The sequence below is a fragment of the Equus przewalskii genome, chromosome 5 (assembly GCF_037783145.1).
Source record: "Equus przewalskii isolate Varuska chromosome 5, EquPr2, whole genome shotgun sequence".
NCBI lineage: Eukaryota > Metazoa > Chordata > Mammalia > Perissodactyla > Equidae > Equus > Equus przewalskii.
Window position 1 is genome coordinate 67,631,844 of NC_091835.1, and position 19,178 is coordinate 67,651,021.

The 19,178-nt window shown below is 55.2% G+C and overlaps 1 protein-coding gene and 1 long non-coding RNA gene across 10 annotated transcripts in view; one reads left to right on the forward strand and one right to left on the reverse strand.

Annotated features, from left to right (window-relative positions):
• The window catches only part of ADCY6 (adenylate cyclase 6), a 50,040-nt gene that overhangs the window by 30,011 nt on the left and 851 nt on the right, over positions 1-19,178 (reverse strand). For 4 of the 9 annotated variants that reach the window (XR_011540404.1, XR_011540403.1, XM_070621163.1 and 1 more), the window contains exons 2-21: positions 14,720-15,581; positions 10,692-10,841; positions 10,175-10,296; positions 9,970-10,081; positions 9,677-9,804; positions 8,999-9,157; positions 8,780-8,921; positions 8,535-8,663; positions 8,239-8,264; positions 7,853-8,000; positions 7,532-7,629; positions 7,268-7,355; positions 7,006-7,122; positions 6,569-6,727; positions 6,097-6,275; positions 5,135-5,170; positions 4,922-5,051; positions 4,343-4,606; positions 3,351-3,555; positions 2,403-2,527 (exon numbers count right to left, since the gene is read on the reverse strand). Coding sequence is in view for 7 of the 9 variants with exons in the window: in XM_070621163.1 (XP_070477264.1) it covers positions 2,403-2,527; positions 3,351-3,555; positions 4,343-4,606; positions 4,922-5,051; positions 5,135-5,170; positions 6,097-6,275; positions 6,569-6,727; positions 7,006-7,122; positions 7,268-7,355; positions 7,532-7,629; positions 7,853-8,000; positions 8,239-8,264; positions 8,535-8,663; positions 8,780-8,921; positions 8,999-9,157; positions 9,677-9,804; positions 9,970-10,081; positions 10,175-10,296; positions 10,692-10,841; positions 14,720-15,577 (3,375 nt within the window). In the remaining 2 variants the exon portion in view is untranslated. Of the gene's footprint in view, positions 1-92; positions 2,184-2,402; positions 2,528-3,350; positions 3,556-4,342; positions 4,607-4,921; positions 5,052-5,134; positions 5,171-6,096; positions 6,276-6,568; positions 6,728-7,005; positions 7,123-7,267; positions 7,356-7,531; positions 7,630-7,852; positions 8,001-8,238; positions 8,265-8,534; positions 8,664-8,779; positions 8,922-8,998; positions 9,158-9,676; positions 9,805-9,969; positions 10,082-10,174; positions 10,297-10,691; positions 10,842-14,719; positions 15,582-17,632; positions 17,719-19,178 lie in introns of those variants that run through there. The other 5 variants (XM_070621160.1, XM_070621159.1, XM_070621164.1 and 2 more) reach the window with 5 other exon arrangements.
• LOC139083571 (uncharacterized) lies at positions 4,919-10,230 on the forward strand. The gene is made up of 3 exons (XR_011540405.1): positions 4,919-5,057; positions 6,957-7,128; positions 7,821-10,230. It is a non-coding gene; the product is annotated as an uncharacterized lncRNA (long non-coding RNA).

Genomic DNA, 19,178 nt, shown 5'->3' on the forward strand with positions numbered 1-19,178 from the left:
GTCTTCCCACTCTGGTCTCCTTACACCCTCACTCCCACCCCAGGGCTCCAAGCAGTCCCTTCCTACCCAGGGATATGGCTGGGAGAAGGGAGTTGATTTTCTGTCTGGACCAAATGGTCTTTTCCCCTCCTGCTGCCTTGGCTAATGAAGTGCCTGATGGATCATTTGGTTGATGTGTGAAGATCCCCCAAGGCAGACAGTTTGAGCCAGACACCAGGCTTCTGCAAAGAGCTAGAGTCAGAAAGGGCATGAGGAAGGGCAAGAGTGCCACCTGCCCCCTCCACTCCTCAAACGCAGCAACTCTGGGACCCTCTTTACTCTGCCTCTCTAATTGCCTCCAAGAGAAGGCAATCTTCAAGCAAAATTCAGGCTAATGCCTCTGGCTTAAATAGGTACAAGACAGAGAAACCAAGGCACCAACTAATTCAGGCCAGAGGCAAGGAGGCTGCAGGGAAAGGGACCCTGGTGGGAATCTGGTGTCCAACCTCCTCGCCCTCCTGCCAGCCCTTGGAGGCTTCACGGAGATTGGGGAAGCAGGAACATACTAGACTCAGGCTGAGTTTCAGGTTCCCCTATCCCATCCCCTAGTACCAGTATCTGAGTCCTCAGAGGGATCCCACACTACCCCAGTCCCAAAGCATAACACATCCCAGGACACCAGCTGGGGAACCAAGGGAATTCCTGAGCCTCTGCCCGCCAAACCCCAGACAGTTCAGGCTTGGTCCCTGCCCCAGGCAGGGAGACAATCATGCTGCATACGTGGCCCCCAAATGGCACTTAGGGATTTGGCACAAAAAGGATTCCTCTCCCCAGGGCCACCCACTTGCTACCACACCCCATCCCACTTTTGGGCAACCTGGGCATATCTCTCCATCCCTTGAAATTAGAAACCCTGCCTTATTCTCAGAAGACAGAGGCTCACAGGAGATAGGCAACCTGGGGTAGAGAGCTGAGGAGCAGGAGCCAAGGACACACACAGACCTGGGAAACAGATCTGCACACAAAGACAGACATGCACGCACGTTACACAAACACAGAGGCCCTCCCAGTGCCAGAGGCTTGGGAGGACAGGCTTGGGATCAGGGTCATCTTTCTCCATGCCCTGGCCCTTTTCTATTTGGCAACAGAAGGGGCAGAGATGCTCCACACCCCCTTGCCAGTAGATGGCAAGAGAGCACTGGGGCAGAGTGACCTGATCCTGACCCTGTCGGGGCCCTCAGATCAGAGTCTGGCACCAACCCACTCCCTGGCCAGCCTGCTCTCTTTGGCACCTGCAGGTGAACTTCCAGCTCCTGATCTTCTGACATCCCCACACACGTGCTTGCTCTCTGGCTGGGCATTTTCACAGTACCAATGAGGCCAGACACTCCTTTCCTTAGAGCTTTGCAGGAACTGGGGTCAAATCTGAGCTGTCAGAAGTCCCTTTGTTCCCCTTTGGGGACAGATCATGGGACTAGGATTTGGCAAAAGGAAATATTCCCCTGAAATATGGATAGAACTGTGTCCCCAGAGCATCTCCCTCCTTTGCCCTGTGCCTAGGAGGGAGATCTGGCTGGGGTGGGCGTATCCAGGACCAGTGCTGGGATGCAGGCAGAGCAAAGGCAAGCAGGGAATAGGCACTCATGCCTGCCCCAGTCTTTGTACAAAATATTCCCAGGAAAAAGAGGGAAAGGAAGGGCCCAGCCCTGAGCCTGTTGCCCAGACAGACAGGGAAAGGGTAGGTATGGCGAGCTGCCATTTTAATCTGTCAGGCAGGAGAGCTTCCACTGCCTCTGCTGCTGCCCCCTCCCCTGCTCCCAGAAGCCGGAAGAAAGGAGAAGGAACAGCCCTACCCCAATTAAAAAAGAAAGTCACTTGCACAATCCTCTTGGTATCCCCTCATTCACCAACCTGAGGGCAGACAAGCATGGTCCCAGCACGGCCTGCTGGGGTGTTCCCTTTTGTGGTCAGCAGGGTCTGGAGGCTCAGTGCTCCCTGCCACAGCTCCACCCAGTGAGCACAGAGTCCACTCACATGCCCACCTTGGTCCCTTCAGCTGAATTGGTAGCTGGGTCCTGCTAACTGCTGGGGCCCCCATTGAGGAAGTAGGTGGTCATCTCCCCCTTGCCCTTCACCTTGACCACCCCTCGACACTCCAGCTGGTAGCCCTTGGCAGCTAGAACCTGGTACAGGTCCGTGGTCACCTGGGGATGTGGGAGGGGAACCTGCTTAGCCTGGGGTCCTTCCTGCTGCATCTGCAGGGGCCCAGGGGTTCTCTAGTCATGCTAGCTTCCCTCCCCCAGCCCCACCCCACCAGCCACAGAACATTGCCACCCTGCCCCTGTCCTAGCTGACTGTAAGAGGGACCTGCAGAAGCCCTCTGAACCCATACCTCTCACAACCTCTGCTCACATCCTCCTCACCTGAATTCGGTCAGGGACCCCCGTGCTGTCCATACGGCTAGAGACATTCACTGTGTTCCCCCAGATGTCATACTGCGGCTTCCGAGCCCCAATGACGCCTGCCACAACTGGGCCCATGTTCAGCCCTGGATGAGCAGAGCAGCAAGAAACTGAGACTAGTGGATGTTTCAGGGGCAGCCCAGGGAGTCATCCCACCTCCTGGCACCTTAGAAGGACCCAGAGAAGAAAGTGGCAAAGGGACAAGTGTCCTGGTTGTAAAGAATGGAAAATCTGGGCATGTTGGCTGAGGAGCTCCCCTGAGTCAAGACAGTTCTGCTCTAACTGTAGCTAATCCACTGAATGCTCCTCTGTGCCAACCACTGGTAGGCATTTTCCATTATTTTATCTTCTCAACAGCCCTAAAGGTAGGTATCATTATCCCCATTTTACAGATAAGGTAAGTGAAGCTTAGAGAAGTTAGTTGACTTACCAAATAAGCCAGTAAGTGGAACAGCCAGAATTCAAACCAGTCTGACTCCAGAACCCATACTATTAACTACTGCCATCCACCTGTCCCTCTGAGAGGATGTGCCTCTACCAGACTGGCCACAGGCAAGGCACAGGTACTGGAGTTTAGATAAACCTGGTTTTGAATCCCAGTTCAGCCACTTACTAGTTGTCCGACCCTTGCCAAGTTATTTAATCTCTCTGAGAGTCAATCTCTTTATCTGTAAAAGGGGATAATAATGTGAGGGTTAAATTGTGCTAAAAATTGTCTAGGACAGTGCCTAGCACATAATAGGTCCTCAATAAATGATCTCTGTTCTTAATATGAGATGATATAGGAGGTGGAGAAAAGGAAACCTACAGAATCCTGATGGGGAAGCTATGATGCCATCCCCAGCCTGCTCCCTCAGTTTCCCCAAGAAACGCCCTGGGAAAACCTGCCAGGCAACCAGGCCCTCTCACCAATCTTCATCTGGAAATTGTTGAAGGAGTGCTCATTGATGTGCTTCATCTGCTCCATGAGCCGCATGGCATAGTCGGCGAGGGCAGTGATGTGGGAGCGGCCCACCTGATCATAGGTGCTGGCGTTCAGCCCGGAGGCAGCCATGTAGGTGCTACCAATCGTCTTGATCTTCTCCAGCTGCCGGAACCGCTCCTCGCTGATGATCTGACCAGCAGAGGGGACCTGGCTGTCAAGGCACAGAGGCCAAACCCACCCTGCCCCATGCTCCACCTCGCCATGCCTTGGCCCCTTGCCCATTCCCTGTCTCAGCAGCTCCCCTCTTCTAGTGAGTGAGCCTTCCAGCTGCTGCTCTCAGTACAGGACTGAGGAGCAAGGAGAACAGGCCTCCTTCACCCAGCAGCCATCAGAACCCCAGGCCAGGACTTCGGCATACAGCCTCAGGTCAACTTCAATACCTCACTCACAGAACCCAGACCACAGAAGGGACATTTAGGCATCAATTATCCAACCCTCTCCTTTGGAAACTGAGTCCCAGAGTGAAGAAGTACCTTCTCTCCAGAACAGTGAATGGCCCATTCCTGACATGGATGTTCAGGACACCTCCTTACTTCCTTGCTTCCATTTTCTCTATTCAGGGAGCATCTTGCTTGTTTGGCCTTATGGGACTCTGTCCACAGACTACTGCGTTCTTCAGTGACATCCAGTTGGTACCTACCCTGTCCCCTCCATCGATCCTCATGTTCTCCTTTTCTCCCCAACAATGATGACCCTGCCCCATGGGGCTGACCTCCATGCTGCCTCTGAGACTGTCCCTGTCCCTTTCTCCACTGTGCCTACCTTTACCCCCACTCCTAGACAAATCAAATCTCCCTTCCTCCTCCCAGTACCACCCGCCCACCCCAATCCTGGCCTTCTCATCCAAAATTCTCCCCACTCCCCTGGTTCTCAAGTCCCCCTACTCTCTGCCAGCACCAGCTGACTGGACAAGTACCTCATCAAAGTCAGCAATGATCTCATTGAGCAGCCGCAAGCACTCGACGCCCTCATTGTTTGCCTCCAGCTCCACGTAGAACTCAGAGAAGTTGGCAATGGAGGCGAACATGACAGCCACACACTCACAAGACTGATAGTAGAGTTCATCGTTCCGGCGCTCCCGGGCCAGGAAGTGGGCAGCCACGTCCTTGGGCAGAATGTTATGCAGCAGCCGCCGGTTGTATGCCTGGAGCTCCTCCATCTCCTCCTTCTCCCCTGTTGCCTGTGGACACCACACCCATCACCCATTGCCCAACATTCACCAGGATGGGTGCAGTAGCCAACACCCAGAGATGGGCATCAGAGGGAATCACGTGGAAGAAGAAAGGCACAGACAGATGAGGCCTAAAGAACAGGCAAAGGGGTGAAGGGGGTGGGAACAGGATGAGGCGAGATAGGGCATGGGCACAGAGGACACGTGGAGCCAGGGTGGGCTTGGGGCAGCCTGAGCCTTGGTCAGCTAACAAGATGCATTTCTGGCTTGGCCCAGGCTCTGCCCCCAGGATCCTCCCCCTCCCCGAGAGGCCTACTCAGTCACCTGCAGTTTCCAGAGGAAGTCCAGGCGGGCAGTTGATTCCACCTGCTGGGCATGCAGATAGAGCGCCAGCGCGAACACCAGCAGAATCACGGGAGTCATGTATTTGAGTGCCACCCTCCCTGCAGCTGGGCTGAGGGTAAGCAGAGGCATGCTCAGGGTCTGAAGGAGGCATCTGGCAGCCCCACCCTTTGCTGCCCCAGAACCCTCACTCACCAGTCCAGCCCATCGAAGGTCTCATTGGAAGAAGCCCTGGCAGGAAGATACAAGAGACAAAGTCATCGGGTCTTCCTGGGTTGCAGGGTGGGGGCATAGAAGGGGAGACAGAAACTGCACTTACTGAGCACATACCATAAATCAGGCATTGGGCCAGGGCTTCTGCTTAATAGTAACTCATTAAGAGCAGAGGTTAAGAGAACATTCCACTCCTGGCTTGTCTACTTACTAGCTATGTGACCTGGAACAAGTTGCTTAACTCTCTAAGCCTCTGTTTCCTCATCAATAAAAGAGGGATCAGATCTAAATAATGCCTGCAAAAGGCTTAGCACCATGCCTGGCATGCAGGAAGCCTTCAAAAAATGTTAGTTACTATAATCTTTACAACTACCCTGTGATATAGGTGGCACTGCCATTTTACGGATGAGGAAACTGAGGCTCAGAGAAGTTAACTCACCTGTCCAAGGTAACACAGCTCATGAGCCACAGAGCAGGGATTCAAACCCCGCAGACTCCAGAGGCTTTTTCTACCACACCAAGCTATGGTTACTTATCACAAGGGGTGGGGTTTTGCAAAGGAAAAGCCAGTGTGATATCCCAGGCAAAGCCCTCAAGCAGTAGTCAGAAGTTTTGGTTCCTAGCCAGGGCTCTGCCACCAAGCAGCTGTGTGACGTAGAGGTGGTTAAGAGAATGAATATGAAAGCACCATGCAAATCTGAGAGGGAATTCGTTTTTTTTTTAATGTCTAGCCTAAAAACAGGGATTTCCCAGGACTGGGGCTTCCTTGGGGTGAATAGGGTCATGTGCTGAGAGCTCCTCCACTGCCTCCGTTCCCCCTACAGGTGAGGGGTGAGTGGTGGCATTCCAAGGTACAAGGGGCCTGGGCACCAGACAGACTCACAGTGACCCAGCAGTGGGTTAGGAGGCTCTTGGAGGATTAAAGGGGCTGAGGAGAAACTCACAAGCCATGGACGCCAAGCAGCAGGTCATAGTTGTCAAAGATGGTGGCTGGGGGACCCAGCAGAAGCAGCACCAAGTAGATGAGCCCCAGGACAAAGATCATGGCCAACTTCCCGATGCTACTGATGTGCAGGAAGACAGAGCTGGCCAAGAGACTCAGCAGCATGTTCCCGACCAAGTACTGAGGGCGATGGCAGAGGCAGTGTTGGGTGAAGGCGGAGGCCACGGCGCCCCCGTGCAGGGAGAGTCCTGTACTCCCCTGCCTGACCTAAGCTCCCCTCCACAACCTCAAACCCAAACCTCCTTAACCCTCCACAGCCAGCCCCCTCATCAGACCAAGGTCCCTGGCTGCTCCTAGAGTGGGGACTCTGGTGAGACCCTGGGTCCCCAGTCCCATCACCAGGAATGGCACAGAGGGGTCAATAACTGGTACTGATCAGGACCCCCCCACCCGCTTGAGCACTGCTTGGACACCTCAGGGAAGCTGCAGGTAGGTGCGGTGCCCTCACAGAGGGGAGCATCCAGGCCCAGAGAGTAATTGAGTTGCTGCAGGTGGCAGGCAGTGATGTCGGCAGGTGTTAAATTCAGCATCCGGGCTGCGCAGGTCCGTATTGGGGTGTGGTTACAGGTGAACTGCAAAAGTGGGGGTGGGGGGGCATATCAGGGTAACCAAGAAGGAGAGAGGTTACAAGGGCCATGCCCAGGAGCTTATACCCCAGAAGCCAAGTGCTCCCTGAGGGATGACAGGAGGTGGGGAGAGCAAGGAGAAGGGGGAGTTAACCTCACCCTCTCCTCTGGGATAACAGGCTCCCTGACGGCAGGAAATGTGTCTTATTCCTCTCTGTACCGCCAATACCCACAGCAGTGCTTGGCACAAAGGAAGGGTGGAAGAATTCCCACTGGACCTTTACCATGTTGGCGATGGCGGAGGTGAACACAAGCAGGACTGAAAAGATGCCAACCACGGTGCTGTGTGCCCGCGAGCGGACAATGCTGCGCGACAGACGTTGCAGCGCCTTAGGGAAGAGCTGCAGGTAGGCAAGAGATGGGGAGTTGGAGGCTAAGTCAGCCAAGGGATAAGGCCAACCAGGGATGGGGCCCAGTGTGACCCCTTTCCCCGTGTGACCCCTCCCCACCCCTGACCCAGCCTGCCCTGGAAGGCCCCCTACATACAGAGCCACAGGAGTACACGGCACAGGTCAGCACAGTGATCAGCAACAGCAAGAAGATACTGGCATAGATCCCAAGCATCAGGGTTGAACTGGGGAAGAAGAGAGACAGGGAAAACATTACTCTGCAAGATCCAGGCATCCTTGTACCACTCCCCAGACAGGCACGATGCAGACTCCAGGGACTGTGGGCTTGTGTGGGTGTTAGGAAGGTTCTGGGAAGTGGTGGAGGGAAGAGAAGCTAAGCAAGGCAGGGCAGGGCTCTCACTGTGGGAAGATGAGGAGCTGGATGAAGCAGATGAAGCAGAACACCAACAGGGCACAGGCCACATAGGCTCCGAAGCGGGGGTCCACCTTCCGCGAGTACTGAGGAGAGGAGGCTGAGCTGGCACTGGGCTCTGCCCAGGGGGAGGCAGGGCACTACCAGAGGCCTGGATGGGGTGCCCAATTGATATGAATCCCCTCCATGCCCTGTGGTCACCTTCCCATTCCCCAAAAACCTCTCCTGTTCCCCCCCCGTGCTCACGCTTCCCTGCTGGACCTCCCTCCTCCCCAAGCCCTTGTCCTCCTGCCCTTGCATCCCCCAAACCTTCTTTTCAAGGTCCTCTCTCTGGAAGGTGAGCAGGAAACGGCGCACATGGTCCTTGCGCAGCTGATCGATGCTGCGGGCATCAATGGCACGGCCCAGGAATTCGTCTACCTCATCCTCAGGGTTCAGGGCATCTTGAGCACCCCGGCTGAGGGCAGGGGACATGGCTTCACCAGGTGCATAAGCATTGCCATGTGAGAGGCAATGAGAAGGGAAGGGCAAGGACAGCACCCAGAGGAGGGAGCGTGAGCCGGGTGTATAGCACCTGTTCCCACATGACACATCTAAGGTCCAGGAAAGAGGGGGATCTCAGCTCCCCACAGCCCTGCCCCAGGGTGCAAGTGCCTTCTCCCTTCTCTTCCTCCCTCCTCAATAACCTGACTTACTTGTCTTTGCTGGAATCATCAATGCCCTGGAGAAAGGGATAGAGTGTGCAAGTGAGGTGAAGGGCAGATCCTCCTTCACCTCTACAATCCCTTCCCCATCCCCAACACTGTGCTGAGGGCTCCCCAGCCATATGCTTGGTGGGCTTGGAACCCCTGGAATGAAATCATCCCTCCTACCCCCAATACCAGAAATCATACATGGAGATGACAGCCACCACAAGGAAGACAGAAGGAGGAAGGGGGACACAGACTGTTGAGAAAGTGAGGCCCCAGGTCTTGGTGCTGTGGGCCCTCACCATCTGGCGGAAAGCTTTGGAGTCCTTGGCCCGGGAGAAGGCACGGTCAGGCACCCAGCGTGGCATCAGCCCTTCCACGGAGTTGGCCCGCGTTCGCTGCAGCTTGGCCAGCATGGCCTTCTCCTCCTTCTGTGTGGGCAGCACGGGTACAGGCTCAAAAGAGGGGCCCAGGGAAGGCCTCTACCCACTTCTCCCATTTGCCTTTCCCCCAGCCTGCCCCTCCCTCCACCCTGCCATGGCCTGACCCGTTTCTGGCTGGCTCCCAGGATGAGGAAGGTCTCGATGTGCTGCTCCTTGAGGTATGCATTGCGCTCGCCACCACGGCCCGGCTCCACCTCATAGTCCCCATTCAGGTACTGCAGTGTGGCTCGAGTGATGTGGATCCGGCTGTGCAGGGACAGCAGGGTGAGACCTGGGCTCTCCCAGGTTGCTCCCATCCCTCACCACCTGGACCCCACACTCACCCAGCCCGGCCCCCAGCTTCCATGTGGTTGGCCAAAGTCACATCATTGGACCACACATCGAACTGCCATTTCCGCAGGCCAAGGACACCGCAGTGCACGCGCCCACTGTGGATGCCCACGCGCATGTTCACATTCACACCTGTCACCTCACGTACCAGCCTGAGAAGAAGTGACTCCAGCTCAGCTCCTGGCACAGGCATCCCCACTCCCAGCCCAGAACCCAGGCCCTTCACTCCCCTCGGAGCCACACAGGCAAGGACAGACCCAGATGCAGGGCACAGGAGCACAGCCTTGGCTGGACATGGGCAGAAGGCTGCATGGGGCTCAAGGACAAAGGTTTGAGAACTGTGTTCACCAGCAGGGACCCAGCAGCATCTTGTGGAACTGAGCTGGGAGAGAAGCAGTCACTGTTCTCCCCTCAGGCCTGCTCATCTGGCATTCTCTCCAGCCCAAATCTACTTCACCCTGGCTCTCCCTACCCTATCCCAACTGGCTGGAGTCTCAGGTGCACATGGACCTTGACACGGGCTGAAGAGAGATCCATTTCCCTCCCCAGTGATGGATCTCAAAAACAGAGAAGCGGCCAAGAATGAGGAAGAATCCTGAGAACACGTCAAAGGGTAGGATCAGGCAGGGGCACCCTCAGTTCCAGGAAGCCTGGGAGGGGGCGCTGCTTACGAGATGGCCTCAATCATGTCCACCCCCATCTCCACACAGCAGTGGGCGTGGTCTGCCCGGGCCTCTGGCAGCCCTGACACACAGTAATAACAGTCCCCTAAGATCTTGATCCTCAGGCAATGATTTTCCTAAAGGAGAAAGAATTGGGGGAGAATCACCTTTACTCTCTTGCCCACCCAGCCTGCCTGGCCCACCACCCTCACTGCAGACTCCATCTGCCCCACCCCTCAGGCTGCCATGGTGAGGCTGTGCTCTCACCAGTTGGCACTGCCGCCAAGCCCCAGCACCCTCACCGCAGCCAGCTTGTCAAAGCGGGCAAAGAGCTCATTCAGGGTCATGACCAGCTCCTGTGCAGTACACTGGGATGCCAGGCTGGTGAAGCCTTCAATGTCCGCAAACAGGATGCTGTGGATGATGACAGAAGATAGAAGAGCCACAATGCCCTCAAACACTGCCAGATCCCCCACCTCTCCTGGCATCTTCTCACCCCCACCCTACCTGACATTGTCATGCTTCTGGATGTAGATCTTGTGGAACATCATGTCTTCTTTCTTTGTGTTGATGTCTTCTTTCATCTCCATGGCAACGTGCTGGGGCAACACCGACAGCAGCAGCCGCTCCTAGACCAGTGGTTTCAACAGGGCACTACTATCTTCTTGGCCTCACAATTTAACCTATCCTGGTCCCTCCACACTCCCAGAGCCCTACCAGACCTTTCTGGAGAACTGAGCTTCCCTTCTGGACCGTGGCCTGATCCTCCCCCATTAGAGCCCTCAGCAGATATACATCCCAGCCCTCTCTGACCAGCCTCCATTCAACCCCTCCGATGTGCTCCCATCTACTCCCTCTCACTCTCGGACAGGACAGGAACCCCAGTCTTATAGAGCCTCTGGGATGCACAACTGGGGGAACCAATCACATTTATTCGACGGAGTTATATGAGGCAGCAGATCCAATCCACAAGTAATTTGGGGGTGAGGAGGGGAAAGGCCATGGTCAGGGAGAGCAGCCCCACCTGCTGCCGATTCTCATGCTGCAGGTGCAACCGGGCCTGGATATAACCGCGGGTCTCCTGAAAGGCCTGGCGCTGAGACACCTCAGCTGGGTAGTGTGTGCAGATGCCGATGACGTTGGTGCAGAGGAACAGCATCATGTTGGCACCGAGCTGCAGGAAGGTAGCAGAGGCAGACGGGTGACCACCCCCCATGTGCACAGGCGCAACTAGCTAGGCTTTCTGGAGATGCACTCCTCTGGAGAGGAATCCAGGATCCTGAGCCCTGTCTCTCCCCAAGCTGTCCCCTCCCCTGCCGTATATCTCCCCCATTCCCCTCGGATTCCAGCTCCCTGCCTGGATCACTCCATGGCTAGAAATTAGATCTTTTCACAGCTCCTGGGAGCAGAAGCACCAACTAGGGCCACATAGGTCATGGGGCCTGGGCCCAGCACACTATGACTTCCTGCCCCACAAACACCCCAAACAAAAAAATGCTGCTCCTTCTGCATGTAGTTCTCCTGACAGGACAACACCCAGAGACCTGAGCTCTACACCCTCCTGTATGTGCCCAGGACAACTGGCCTCATCTCTCTGGGCCCATTTGCTCACCTGGAGAGGCAAAATAAGATCTCTAAGGTCCCTCCCTGTCCTGACATAATAATAATAATAGTTATTATTATTATTATTATTATTATTATTATTATTACTGGAGCTAATTTGTTGGCTGCCTACAACAATACTAGATTCTACAGGTGTCTTCTATACATTAACAAATGTATTTCTTATAACTCCATAAAATAGGTAACACTATCTCATTTTAAAGGTGAAGGATTTAGGCACAGAGAAGCTGAGTAACTTGCCCAAGATCACACAGTTGGTGTTGGCTGGTGTGGGACTTGAGTCCAAATCCTGTGTCCTAACCATACAGTACGGTACATTGTGAATTTCCAAGATTCCTACTCACCCGACTCACCCGAGTTCTTGAGGCCCAGCCTCAGAGCCCAGGCTTGGGAGTCACCAATTCTCCCAACATGAAGGACCCTTCCCAACTGGGATAGGGTGCCACCATGCCCCACCACCCCCAAGACTTGGCCCCGCCAGGCCCCACACCCTAGGCCCCTGATCCTAGGATGTTCAGCCCTCAATCATCATCAGTAGCACTGACTGGAGAGCAAGTCTAAGGGGAGCTGGCCTCAGTGTTTCTGGAAGTTCAGGGATTAACCTGGCACCTGTGGCTCTACCCGAGTTGGCTAGGGCAGGGCTCTAATTTTGAGAGAAGGCAGGGAAAGAGCACCAGCTGGAAGCCAGGAGTTCTGGGCTCTGCCTGGAACTAGAAGTAATGCAGCACACTTGGGCAGGTCACTTAATCTCTGGGACCTCGGTTTCATTTTTCTTGGGTAAAATGGAGGGATGGGTCGGTGAACCCCCAAGCCATTTCCAGCTCTGATCCTCTAGGACTGGCCTCCCCACTTCCCTTCCCAGTCCAGCTCACAAGGCCCCCTCCCAGCAGCAGGGGTGAAGAGGGGGGCATGCTATCTCCCTCAGGGGTTTCTAAGAATAGCCCCCAGTGGGGAAGAAGAGAAGGGGGAGCAAACCAGGCAACTTCCCTTCCTGGCCCCAGGAGCCCAAGAGGAAAATGTGAGTCATGTGGAGGGAAGGAGAAGGGGGACAAGAGACTGAAATAGATCTGTACACAGACCCCATAGACTGTGAGAACAAATGGATGCCAGGGCACTGCAGGAGACCAGGCTGGGCCAGGGTGGCTGAGTGAGACTGCTCGGCGTGTCTGAATGAGTGGGTCAGAGGAGAAGGAAGGCTCCTTCCCGTGAGCGTGAGCGGGACCAGATCTGGGAGGTAGCTGCCCAAGGATCCTAGAAAGGAGGCCACAGCCCCACCCCATCCAGAAAGCCACAGGCCAACTGGGCACAGGGAATCCTCAGCTCAGAGAAGGGGTATGGACAGCCCCGGCCCCAAGGACTGGCAGAGGGGCAGGGGCGACTTTCTCCACTCACCCCAGGAATGTGCCTGCCGAGACCCACTGGGTGAGGCTGCAGCCGGGCGCCCCTGTGGAGGCGGGAGACTGGCATAGCCCTGGCCTTCATGGGGCTGCGCCTCCCTAGTCAGGCCCTGGGCCTGGCTCTGGGCACCATGCCAGAGGAGAGCAGAGAAAAGACACCCACCCACCCTTGACGAGCCAGAGAGGATGGGGGGAAGGGAGGCACCACCTCAAAGCTCCTCCTTCCCCAGGAAGGCAGTCCAACTGCAAAGCACAGAATGATAGCTACCCTGGAGAGAAGTAGGGGGCTAGCAGCGGCAGAAGGACCCTGGCCCTTTAAGAGATCTGACAGTAACCTGTGGGCACACGTTCCACAAACAATCAGACTGTAAAGTTAACTTTGAAAAGGTACATTCTGTTCTGGAGCACAGGCTGGGGCGGGGAAAGGCATCATGCCAGAGCACCCAGCTTCTCACCCTGGGAGCCCCAGGCAACTTCCTCTTTGTGGGTGGAGCTAAGGTGGGCTACAGGCCATAAGCCTTGGGCAAGGCAGAGGCTGGTTCCCTCAAACCTTGAGCAAGACAGAGGATAGCACCTTCTAAATCAGGGTACCAATGGAGGAATCATGAGGTATGTTGGCTGTGGGGCTGCACCTACAGCAGCCCCTTAAGAATCAGCTGGGAAGACACCCTGGTCTCTGCTCCCTGGTCAGGGGGACGACATGAGATGGCAGACTCCACAGTTCATGTCTCTCTGAAAGGGACTTTCCAGAAGCCCCTTCACTGGGTACCATCCCCTGCACACTCCCACACCTCCCTGCCCCCAGGTGAGAACCTGCCCTGTCAGGTTCTACTCCACTTTGGGAGAGGGTGGAGCCCTAACAACAACATCACCAGACAGATACTATTTTTATCCCAGCTTACACACTGGGAAACTAAGGCTGGGAGAGGCAAGGTTAGTTGTCTAAGATCTCACAGAGAGGAGTGCAGCCAATGGAAAACTAGGTCTGCCTGCAGCCAAGCCTTTGTTTCTCACTGGACACCATGCTGTCAAGCCCCACCTCACACACCACTCAGAACCCAGAGGCAGCAGCCGGCAGGGGCAGAGAACCTCAAGGGAGGGCTGCCAGACCCCTGGCACCCAGTGGGAGGAGGGGAGGACGAGATCAGACCCTAATGCCTGTCTTTTCTTTTCTTTTTTTTTTGAGGAAGATTAGCCCTGAGCTAACTACTGCCAATCCTCGTCTTTTTGCTGAGGAAGACTGGCCCTGAGCTAACATCCGTGCCCATCTTCCTCTACTTTATATGTGGGACGCCTACCACAGCATGGTATGCCACGTAGTGCCACGTCTGCACCCGGGATCCAAACCAGCGAACCCCGGGCCCCGAAGCGGAACGTGGCACTTAACCGCTGCGCCACCAGGCCAGCCCTGCCCATCGTTTCTATAGTCCAACCCCATCCAAACCACTCTCAGCCCAGGAGAGAACTGACCCCACTCATCACCTTCCCTGTCCCCTCAGAGATGGCCTTGGTCCAGGAGAAGCAACTCCTCCCTTACTAATTCTATCCAAAACCTGCTCGACCCCTGCAGACCACCACCTAGAGCTGCTTTTCAGGGATGGCACCAGGGTATGAGTCTCAGGTGTCAACCTGGGGCCAGAGATGCCAGGGCCTGGACACAGCCTACACTGCTCTCAGCCCCGCCCCCACCCTGGGGCTAAACATCACATTCCCACCTCCAGCCCTACATTATGTCTCTATTATTTCAAGGGCCTCAGGCCAAAGAGCTGTAGATTGTCGCTCATGGTGACAGAGTACAGGCTTGGGTCCTGGAGTCCTCCCTCCCTCAGCAGCACCCTCTGCCCCAGAATGGAGGTGGACCCCTGGAACTTGGCCTTCCATCACTTGTCCCTCCTCTGAGACACAGCCAGACATCTCTGTACCCAGTATCCACCCATGACCCGTAGCTACCCATGACTCACTCACCCTCGATTACCAGACCCCTTCTCATTCCCAGCCTGGTGTCCCCATGCCTACCTCCCCGACCACCCACCTGCTTCCAGAGGAAGGCGTCACCACGGTTGAGTTGCCAGGCCAAGATCAAATGCAGGGTGGAGAGGCCCAGGCCGCTGAAGACAGCTGCCCGCATGCGGATGGGTAGGAGCGTGTAGGTGATGTAGACAAAGAACACAGGGCACCAGAGGCCTACAGAGGGGCTGTGGGGGTTGGCTGCCAGGGCACCGCCGACCTGCACGGCTGCCAGGATGCCTAGCACCACGTAGCTTACCACCCACATGGAGTCCTGGCGGAAGCTGTGTCGGTTACACACCACCATAAGTGCCACAAAGAGGGCAGCGGCACAGGCCAGCAGGGCCACGTAGGCAGGCTGAGGAGGGGCAGGCGCAGCATGGAAGGCCAGCAGCACAGCTGTGAGCAGCACGAGCACCGCCATCAGCAGCGTCAGGCTGCTCTGGTTCATCTGAAAGAAGTACCGCTGGTACAGGCGCTCCAGCTTGGCTGAGCGGAACTGCTTCGACTGGAACACCTGCACCAGACGGCGCCAGCAGGATCGTCTGCTCCTGGGGGCCACATCAGGCGCCACCTCAGCCGCCCTGGCCACTGCTGCTGCCTCAGTGTCCTCAAAGGCCAGGGCCACGGCCCGCAGCCCCAGCTCCTTGCCCTTGCCTGGGCCACCCCTCCGGATGAAGGCCTCATCCTGCCAGCGGCACTGAGCGGGAGCTGCAGGGGTGGGGCTGGGTGGCTGTGCATCCTGGAGGCAGCTTATGTAGCGGGGTGCACAGAAACCACTGGTCCGTGTGCCGCGGCGTTGTCGCTTCTGCCCATTGCGTTCACCCCAGGCTGTTTTCCGTTCATCCACTTTGGGGACCAGGAGGCCACTAAACCACGACATGCTGCTGGAAGGAAAGAAATGAGATGGTATCAACACTACCATCACAGCCCAACACCACCAGTAGCTGCCGTTAACTGAGCGCCACTTCCCATTGCCACGCTTCAGACACACCATCCTCATACAACGTCTCTGAGGAAGATGATGGTATCCCCATTCAACAAGGGAGGATCAAGCCCAAGATCAAGCAGCCAGACAAGTGTGAGAACCAAGACTCTAACCCAGACCCATCTGACTCCAAAGCAGTACACTTACACATTCGCCTCTTCCCTAAAAGGCACTGATTTCTCGATGGTTACAAACTCAAGTGCCTGTGTCGAGGAGCAAAGCCACCCATGGTTCAGGAGGAGTCACACCCTGAGCATGGGGACAAGCACCACCCACACCAGTGGATTGTTGCCACCAGCATCCCAGTGGAGCCTGATCTGATTTTTCAACAGAAGCTGAACAAAGAAGACGCACATTTTAATGCAACATCTCCTGATTTTTAAACATTGGCAAGTAATTCACATTTTTCAACACTGAAAGCCAAACAGATCACGTCTATGGAATGAATTCAGCCTGTGAGCTGCCCATCGGTGACCTCTGTACAAAAGGGAATCTCTTTCCACATCCTTCCCCATCACCACTCAGTCACACTCATTACACACACACACACACACACACACACACACACACACTATGCACACTTCACCAAGCAAAATGCAACTTCTCCCTCAGGTCACAGCTTAAATGTAACTTCCTCACGGAAGACGTCCCAGCTCCCCACCCAGACTAAGTGCGACCCGTTTACCCTCTGTACCGTTCCTCCATAGTACTCATCACAATTATAATTCAATTGTCCCTAGTTTAATATGTGTTTCCACCCCCTAACTACAAATTTTGTGAGGCACCAAGTACTGAGCCGGCTCATAGCAGGGACTCAATAAATATATATTGAAAGGGTGGAAGGAAAGAAAGCTCAAGGGGATTGGTAGAGAGCAGCTAATGTGAAATAATAACTAATAACGATAATCCTATGATTCTTCCTCTCACTTGCACTTCGGTCCTCTTAGGCCCTTTGCTGTTCCCTAACACACCACGCACAGGCCAGCCTAGGACTTTGCCGCCTGCTGTTCCCTCTGCCTGGAACAAGAGCTCCTCCAGGTCACAGCTCAAATGTCCCCTTATCAGTGAGCTTTCCCTGGCCACTCTATTAAAATAGCAACCCCCTTCCGGGAGCTCCCTATCTCTCTTCCCAGCTTTATGCCTTATTTTTCTCCACGGCTCTTATCAGCAGCTGCCGTTCCATATATTTTTCTTATTTGTTCATTGTCTGTCTCTCCTAACTGGATGTCAACTTCATGAGGGCAAGGGTTTGGGCCTGTTTTGCTCATTGCTCTGTCTGCAGCACCACGTAGGGTCTAAATAAATGCTCACTGAGCGGATGGCTGCATGGCTGGATGGATAACACTGCCGTGGACTTTCTCTGTGCTGGAAACTTTTCGAAGTCCTTTCATATGCCTAATTCCATCTGTTCTTCACCAAAACCCTATGAAGCTGGTCGTGTGACCACCTGGGGCACAGGAGATTTGACAGAAGAAAAAAAAAGGAACCCAGGTCCACAGCCATTTTATATGGCTGATGCAAGGTATAGAGATCAGGAGGAATGAAATCAGCCCCAGAGGTCAGGTTTCCTGGAGGGAAGTGTCCTGAATTGGGGTGGGAGGACTCTACGACAACACCCTCAACGTGTCTCCCTAGCTGAGCCCAGCTCAGGAGAAGGCAAGGATGAGAGCATGTCATCCATGGATGCCTGTGCCCCCACCAGGGCCACATTCCTCCATGCCCACAGGGCACCCTGAGGGGCTCCTGTGCTTAAACCTGCAGAGCTAGCAGCTCTGACATTTGTACTCACCAGGGGACAGGGGGAGAATACCCAGCTCTTGCCCCAGGTGGCCACATGACCAGACACTCAAGCTAGACAAGCGGGGCTCCAAGCAGACGCCCAGGGGCCCAGAAAGCAGAAGGCAGACTGGGGAGCTCTCTGCACACACGAAACTCCCATCCCTGGTTCACCTTCAGGCAAGTTCTCTGGCAACCCTTCTCCTGTATCCCACTGAGCCGCACGCCCTCCAACTCCTTCACATCACCAACAGCACCATCTGGAGGGACGAAGCGGAAACCCAAGACTTCTGGTCAGGCTGGCATTTGGAAAAGGTCACCAAAGAAAGCCTGGCTCTTCAAAACACTTCATTAGAAGTATGATCTTTGGAGTGAGACCAGGTTTCAAACCATACTGTGATTATTTGCTAGCTTCATGGCCTTGGACAAGTCTCTTAACCTCCCTGCGTCACTTTCTTTATCTGTAAAATGGGAATAGTTGTGAGGTAAGAATCTAACGGTACTTGTCACATAGTAGACACTCAATAAACATTAGCTCTTCCACCCCAGACCACTTTGAACCCAAAACTCTGCCAGTGTCCATGACATAAGAAGACAGGAAAGTCATGAGCAAAAACACGCATCTCCCCAGCCAGTGAGATGCCTGGTTCTATCAGTCCCTGTGTCCTCGGCTGTCAGTCCCCACAGCTGCTGGAGACAGAGCCCAGAGTGAGCAGGTTTCCCACCCCCCTCCATGACATTTTGCTTCAGCCTCCTCCCACTTGCCGGTCCCCTGACCTGTTCTTACACCCCCACTCCCACCGGCCCAGACCTCCATTCCCAAAGGACCTGTTTCTGGCCATGTTCCCAGCCCCCTGGAAGCACATCCTAACATCTGGCTCATACCCACAGAGGAAGGGGTAGACACTGTCCAGGGGAACACATGACCCTCCCAAGAACACTGTGACCCCACAGGGGATAGCTTCAGAGCTCTGTAATTGTCCAACCAACTGTAACCATCCCACCCTGGGCTCCACTCCAGGCTCTGCCCATCTTGGAGAATTCACCAGGCTCCCAGCACTCCTGGCACCACATGCCAGGCTGGTATGGCAGGGAACAGGGGAAAGCACTGTTCAAAGCCACAAAACTTCCCTATATGGTCCCCCAACCCTCCTTGCCCGGGAACCCATCACTATGAACCACAAACCACCTCCCTCTTCCCCCGAGACAAGCTCCTGAGCCTGCGCCTCCGACCTCCTCCTCCCCTGGGTCCTGGACTCTTCGCTCTCTCTCACAGATCTGCTGTTCCAGGCACCACCGGCTCCTACAGCCAGAGCCATGTCCATTCAGCCTGGTGGACGGAGGCCCAGGGCCTCCCAGACCTCAAGTCCCTGCCAAACCCTGATCCTCCAGCCTGAGACCCAGAGTCTGAAGCAGGCCAAGGCCCAGCCCCAAGGATAGCCCTGCTGGCTGCTTCGCCCAAAGCCCTTTCCTGGCCACCTCCTGTTGTCCTTTCCCCAGGGGCCCTCTGCTTCTGCCCTCCTTGGCAAAAGGAGGCTCTAGGGGACTTTAAAAGACTTCAGAAAGTTCATGGCAGAAGGCACAGCCCAGGGAGGGCCCTCAAGTGCCAGCACCACCCACCATGCTGGGATGTGGGCCTCTATTCCTGGCCTTTCCAGATGTAGAGGAACCTGCCCAGGGAGGGCCTGTATCTGGAGGTCCAGCACAGCCTTCTCCTCTC